This window comes from Globicephala melas, chromosome 10 (assembly GCF_963455315.2).
Source record: "Globicephala melas chromosome 10, mGloMel1.2, whole genome shotgun sequence".
Classification (NCBI taxonomy): Eukaryota; Metazoa; Chordata; class Mammalia; order Artiodactyla; family Delphinidae; genus Globicephala; species Globicephala melas.
Genome location: NC_083323.1, coordinates 94,297,649 through 94,304,677, shown reverse-complemented (window position 1 = coordinate 94,304,677; position 7,029 = coordinate 94,297,649). Strand labels below are relative to the sequence as shown.

Below are 7,029 nucleotides of genomic sequence, written 5' to 3'. Positions count from 1 at the left end.
AGACCTAAAGTCTGTCATACAGAGTGAAGTAAGTCAGAAAGAGAAAGACAAATACCGTATGCTAACACATATATATGGAATTTAAGGGAAAAAAATGTCATGAAGAACCTAGGGATAAGACAGGAATAAAGACACAGACCTACTAGAGAATGGACTTGAGGATATGGGGAGGGGGAAGGGTAAGCTGTGACAAAGCGAGAGAGAGGCATGGACATATATACACTAACAAACGTAAGGTAGATAGCTAGTGGGAAGCAGCCGCATAGCACAAGGATATCAGGTCAGTGCTTTGTGACCGCCTGGAGGGGTGGGATATGGAGGGTGGGAGGGAGGGAGACGCAAGAGGGAAGAGATATGGGAACATATGTATATGTATAACTGATTCACTTTGTTATAAAGCAGAAACTAACACACCATTGTAAAGCAATTATACTCCAATAAAGATGTTAAAAAAAAAAGATGTAAAAAAATAAAAAGTAAATAAATAAATATTTTAGAAAAAGGAAACTTATGTGTGGAATTTTATTATACCAAGTAAATTTACCATTAAACATGAAAAAAACTTCCTGTCACCTTCTTTTGTGATAGTCAAAGGGTGTGCATTGCACAAGTTCAGTGAGAATTTCCTGTATTGTGGTTCCAGAAACATTTTAGAAGATAGTGATTTTACTGCTTCTTGTTCATACTACACATCTGTGTCTCATCAGCAGATGATGCACGCACACTTGAATACACAAGTTTTCTTTTTTAAAATATTTCTTCATACACAACTTTCAGGTTCCTTAGCCTACAGCTCAGCTCCGTGATCTAACCCAGTTCTTGAACAAGCAGCCATCGTGCCTTTCCTGCATGAACACTGGAACAACATTTCATATGGCAGGTATGTGCAGCCCAAGTCATAAAATGAAAAAATTAAAATAACCAGGAAAAATATCTTGTGGGTATGGCTAATTTGAGGCAACGCTGTAGGACAAAAGTATACATTTTTAGGTTCCCCATGTATCTGTACTTTCTACTTTAATTTCATTTTTCTGATTCTTCATTCTGTAACTTAAAAATGATTTTGTAAAGATTTTTCCAACAGGTTTAAAGAATGGATTCTGACAGGGATAGCTCTAAATTCTGATTGGCATCTGAATTTACCAGGAAAAATATAAACAACATAATTCTAGCATGAAAATATATAGAGAATGTTAAATATTATCAACAAAATGTTTAAAAGTTTTTTTTTTTTAATTTACCATTTGTGTTGTGACATCCCCCAAACCACCCAGATTAACAGTTTGACACATTGAACTGTTGTGGATGACGACACCCTTTGGGAGTACTCTAATGTTAATGCAGAATCTCCTGGTGCTAAATTATTTTAGGGGAAATGCCTGTGAGCAAGTAATTTTTGGTATGAGAAGACGTAATACATGTTAAAAATGGTTCCTGTAAAAAAGTGGTTTTTTACATATCATAATTCAATGTACTGTGAAATGAACTCAGGTTCCCAAGTTATTAGCGCTACATTGGTTGGGGAACCTCTCATCACACCATGTCTTCTCTTCACAGTACAGCCTCTACAAAGCTATGAGCAGCCTGACATTTCTCAGAGTAGCGAATACACTGAGATTAGCAGAAGGGCACACTCCCAAGTAGTATTAATATTATTGTAACAATGATGGAATACATGTCATTTAAATGAAAGACTCTGGGTCTAGACAAACTTTCATTTGATTTCTGACTTGGGTACTTAATAGCTCTGATTCCTTGAGAAAATAACATTATTAATGGATCCTACATTTTCTCAGCTACCTAATGGGAATCAGATTCTCTATCTTGTGATTTTTTTGTTGCTGTTACAAAACTAAGAGTTTGTTATATCAGCCCACAAGACCGAACTTGGTGCCTGTTGATCTCTTTTTACTACAGATCTCTAAGCTTCTTTGTCAAATTTAAAAATAAGTGGTAAGTACAGTTTGATAAGATAGAGCTGATAAAGAGGAAAAGGTATGGCTAATCTCACTGAAGAATAAAGTACATCATATAAAATTTTTGGTATTGGGTGGAGTTCTAAATGGAATGTCTTCATTTTCCAACATTTCATTGACAAAATTATGGGGTTATTAAACCAAGGAACTTTTTGGATTCTCTCACTGGTTTCTGCTTTTAAGAACTTCAGCTCCTGTGTTTGTTCTTTAAATCTTTACCCTATCTCTCTTTCTTTATAGCTTTTCAGACCACTCGATGGAGGCTGATTTCTGGGGTCTTAGGAGTAATGTGCCTTTTGTTGGTGGCTGTTTTGGGAGTTTTGTTGAAAAATTGTAAGTTTTTCTAATCAAGACTATATAAAAAGATCAAAATTGTGATGAAACTTTCTTACAATAAAGGTTTCATTTTGCTAATGTGTAATATTTTGTTATTTCATAAATCTGTGTCTGATGAAGTAAATTTCTAATTACTTCTTACAGCATTTACTAAACAAAATGTTCAGCCGACATTCTCTCCAGGACCCTCCACAGATCTCCAGGAAGGTGGGTTCCATACTTTGGAAAACTTTAGTGCTGTTAGAGAATGAAATATTCTTGTTTTTCTCACACAGAAGCATGAAGGGATATTATGCTTAGTAATAGAAATTATAGGATAGTCTCATTTTATTGCTAACTTAGTTTATTAAATTACATTGAATGTGTGTCATTTATATATTAAGTAATAAGGAAAATATTAGCCGGAAGTGACCTATTTTTCCTATGTGACTGCTCATGTTTAAGTAACAAAAGCAAATTACAGTAAATATTGTAGCTGATCCTAAGTGCCTGCTTGTGTTTCATAACACATACTTTGATACCTCTTTACCTGTACCTCCGCTTCTTCCATAACTCAGAAAGAAGCACAGAGATTTCTGCAATTCTAAACTCTACTTAACCAGTGAACGTCAGCTCAAAGATATTTTTAAACATATCTTTTCCTAAATGATGTCTCATCATCTTCTGTGTTCATATAGCACTTCATTCATATCTTTTTTCCCTCAGCGTTTTTCCAACTTTATTGAGATATAATTGACATATGACATCGTGTAAGTTTAAAGTGTACAATGATTCACTTATTACAATATTATTGCCACCATAGCATTAACTAACACCTCCATCATGTCACACAACTATCATGTCTTTTTGTGGTGAGAATGTTTAAGAAGCTCTCTTGTAGCAACTCTCCCAAGTATATAATACAGTACTGTTAACTCTAGTTATAATGATGCACAGTAGATCCCTAAAACTTAATCATCTTCTAAATGGAAGCTCGTACCTTTTGACCAACAGCTCCCCATTTCCCCCACATCCCAGCCCCTGGTAGCCCATTCAACTCTACAATCTCAGCACCACTCATTTGACAAAGATTTGAGTGCCTACCACATAATATGACTTTTATCACTGAGGATGGTAAATGTTGAAGACACTATCACTAGTAAACTGGACGGTCAGACTTCAAGCTAAGTGCTTTATTAACTTCATTTTGAAATAAAATATCCAGAATTATTTTCTGACTCAGGAAATATGCTAAAATGCTTTCCTCCTTTAAATATCTCTTTTATCTAGTTCACTTTTAATTACACAGCAGAGATCAACTTTGGGTCACTTCCTCAAAAGAGGTTCTGCTAACCGCCCCCCATCCTATACTCTGCTACACAGTATTTTAACATACTGAATTTCTTGTGTATACTTACACAAATTATCATTAAATATAATTCATAAATGACTGAAATTTGTATAATTCTGTCTCTATCTCTAGAATATAATCTTCATGAGGAAGAAGGGTCATGTCTGAGTCATTCAGATTAATATCCCCTGAACTGTGGTGTATGCAGTAAATTCTCAAAGAATAGTTGTAGAAAACATTAAATAACAAATGAGTAAATAGCACTGAAAACAACGGAATCACCAATGTCATCAAGTCATGTTTTGTTTTTTCTCTTAGGATCTGGCAGCTGTTCTTGCCGAGAAAAGTGGATTGGCTACCAATGCAGCTGTTACTTCCTTTCTAGTGAATCAAAAACATGGAAAGACAGTAGAAATTTTTGTGTTTCTCAGAATTCCAGTCTACTTCAGATACAAAACAGAAATGAACTGGCATGTATTTAATTCTGATTTTTCTACAATTTTTTTGACCTAGGAAAATATTATCTAAGTAAGCTGAATACTTTGATTCAAGTCTTTAATCAGATAGTAAATAGGCAGTTATATTTGAACTAATTTCCTACACTTTGAAACAGTCAAACAATCTACACAAAATTTCTCAAAGATTTACATTATAGGAATGTGACAGATAAAGTACAAGAAACTTTTTAGAGAGAATTCAAAGAATAAATAATAGATCATTATTTTTATTCAAAGGACTTTGAATTTTTAGTTCATTAATTGAATTTATAATTTGTTTTGTAATTATATAGCTTTTGTTATCACTCTTGGAATGAATATGAAGAATATTATAAAACAATTACCCAACTCTTAAGAAAAAGTGAAAATTTTCTCTAGCTCCATGCAGAACCTGTGCTAAGATTTATCCCTCAAGATACTGTTGGTTTGGGATCAAATTTGATTGCTGATCCCCTGTGAAGGAAGTGTTCCATGAAAGCTCTAATTCCCTTTATGACGTTTTTCATTCTTTCAAGAAGTGAGATTTTGTGGTACGTTTTCCTCCATAAATGAATGGGCCTGATGAATGAGAACTATGAGGCATGTGGCTTGACTATACCTCCTAAATTAAAAGTTAAAAATGATTTTAGTTTGTATAATTGAAAAACTGAATCTGAATAATAGACACTGACTTTCTTAAAAGTACCTGATCCCTAGAGTAGATTCAAAATAGATTAATATGTTGGTCTTTGTTTCCAAACAGCATTTTGTGGACTTCATTTCCTATTATTACTGGATTGGACTCTCTTACAGTGAAGAACATCATGCCTGGTTGTGGGAGGATAATTCTACTGTCTCCCAAGATCTGTAAGTTTCTGGCACTCAAAACCTTTTTCTGTTCTTTTTGAGTTTATCCTTAGATCTGATCAGAGAACGTAACATCCAGGAACACTGTAGGTAAGATATCCTGTTTAGGACGTGAGAATACAGAAAAGAGAATTGATACAACAGAATAACAATTTTAGTCCCAACCACAACACCCAAGTGTATGCTCAAGTGACATGAAGTTAGTGTACTTGTGACTCTAAAAGAGCTTTTGATATATGCTTTTATTTCCTGCCTTGGTACAAGCACTTGGATATGTATGTACATATACAGATTCTCACATACACAAAAGCCATCCAGAGAAAAGAGTATATCCACTATTTTCCTTATTCTGGTGGAGCCCAATATTCTCAGCATCATCCCATATTTCAAACATTCTGGGCTTATTTTCTGTGTATTTGTAATCTTCAAATCTCATTTTCATTCATAAACATGGGATTTACAGTATCATACAATGACAGGTTTTATGCTCTGATTTTTTCCCTAGACTAGATTAGCAGATGCATCTTAGAAGTAAAGTATATAACATACCAAAACCATTAAAAACAACAGCAAAAACAAAAAAATCCCCAACTTCATTGCTATTGATTATTGATGCAATAGCCGAGTTTTTGTAACATTGTACTCTGAAATTGTGAAAACTGACTTGAATGAAAAAAGATAATGTCTCAATGTGGTAATATCTCATTAAAATGCTTTTAAAATGTCTGTAGTTCTATCATTTAACAAAAACATCATCCTTGAACATTCTCATTTCCTTTTCCCAATATATTAAAACATTATTCTTCATTACAGATTTCCATCCTTTCACCCTCTAAATCCAAAGAACTGCATAATATACGGCCCAAGCAGAGAAGTTTTGGATACAGACTGTGGGAGTCAATATCGTTATGTCTGTAAGCAACAGCTTATTTAGATGTCTCTTGGGGCAGAAGGGGTGTGCAATGAAGATTCAGTATACTTAGAATGGTAACATATATTACTAACTACCTACTTCTGGGATCTGTAAAATGTTTCAAATTGTGTCTTATCAATCATAATTTTCATGTATTTGAAAATGTGTTTAAATTTTTTATCAAGATATAATTGACATATTACATTAGCTTCAAGTATACAACATAACAATAACTAGACACTAGGTCTGATTAACATACATCATCATATATAGTTATAATTTTTAAATTTTGCCGTGTGTCTTAAAATGGATGAAAGGTGTGCCTACACCTAAAATTATAGTCCAGACAAGTAATTTCATGAATATTAATGTATATGGTAAAGAGTGGATTTAATAGTTTATGCATATATTCTTGGAAACTCTCTGCAGACATTTAAATAAAACTTAATTCATGCCAAATAATATATATCACATCGTATCAGTCCTTTGTGTGGCGTACTGAGTTGAGAAGTCCCATCCTCATCTCTCTTTTTCCGGAAGTAAAAATAATTTTAGTGTTCCTTTTCAGTTCTTTCTGGATTTCTATACATCTATATGTTCTAATTTAGAGCTGGAAGTGCCATATAATAGTTTCTTCATATGTGTCACCTGGCCTCAGAGGGGAACACATTTGTGTGTCTTCTCTTGATGCTACAGAGTTCTGCAGAACAGTTGGAAGTCTCTGGCCAAATATATGGTCTCACGTGATTGCTTTCATATTTTGCAAGAGGTAAGGGCATCTAAGCCCTGATCATATAAATTTATAATACTTATTTCTTTACTCCACCTATCTTTCTTGCCTATGCTTATCCATCAGTAAAAAAAAAGCCATTCTTACATGTACATTGAAGATTTTAATCTCTAGCCAGTCCCCAAAGCCTTTTCCTAAAAGTATGTACCAAAAACTAAATACTGTAAGATGTTACAGAAAAACCCAAATGAACTTTTGGGCCAACCCAATAATTACCCTTTTTTTGGGGGGGGGGTGGAGGAGGGGCTAGCTCATTTTATTGAAGGATTTCTAAATAGGTAAAAGAAAGGGTGGGAACACAATGAGTTCTGATGCCCGTCTGACCTGGAAGAGATTTTCCC

The 7,029-nt window shown here is 34.1% G+C and overlaps 1 protein-coding gene across 1 annotated transcript; it reads left to right on the top strand.

The window, feature by feature from the left end:
• Positions 1-777: 777 nt before the first annotated feature.
• Positions 778-5,919, top strand: LOC115840963 (natural killer cells antigen CD94). The gene is made up of 6 exons (XM_030834466.2): positions 778-880; positions 2,217-2,309; positions 2,457-2,519; positions 3,961-4,112; positions 4,882-4,985; positions 5,799-5,919. The coding sequence occupies exons 1-6, from the start codon at positions 850-852 to the stop codon at positions 5,917-5,919; spliced, it is 564 nt and encodes a 187-aa protein (XP_030690326.2). The 5' UTR covers positions 778-849.
• Positions 5,920-7,029: the final 1,110 nt, after the last annotated feature.

What these genes read in the sequence shown, in the direction of transcription:
- LOC115840963 (XM_030834466.2), top strand. Translation starts at nt 850, where the DNA reads ATGAACACTGGAACAACATTTCATATGGCAG. An exon ending in CTCCACAGATCTCCAGGAAG is followed by an intron (nt 2,520 to 3,960) that starts GTGGGTTCCATA and finishes TTTTTCTCTTAG; the next exon opens with GATCTGGCAGCTGTTCTTGC. An exon ending in TACAAAACAGAAATGAACTG is followed by an intron (nt 4,113 to 4,881) that starts GCATGTATTTAA and finishes GTTTCCAAACAG; the next exon opens with CATTTTGTGGACTTCATTTC.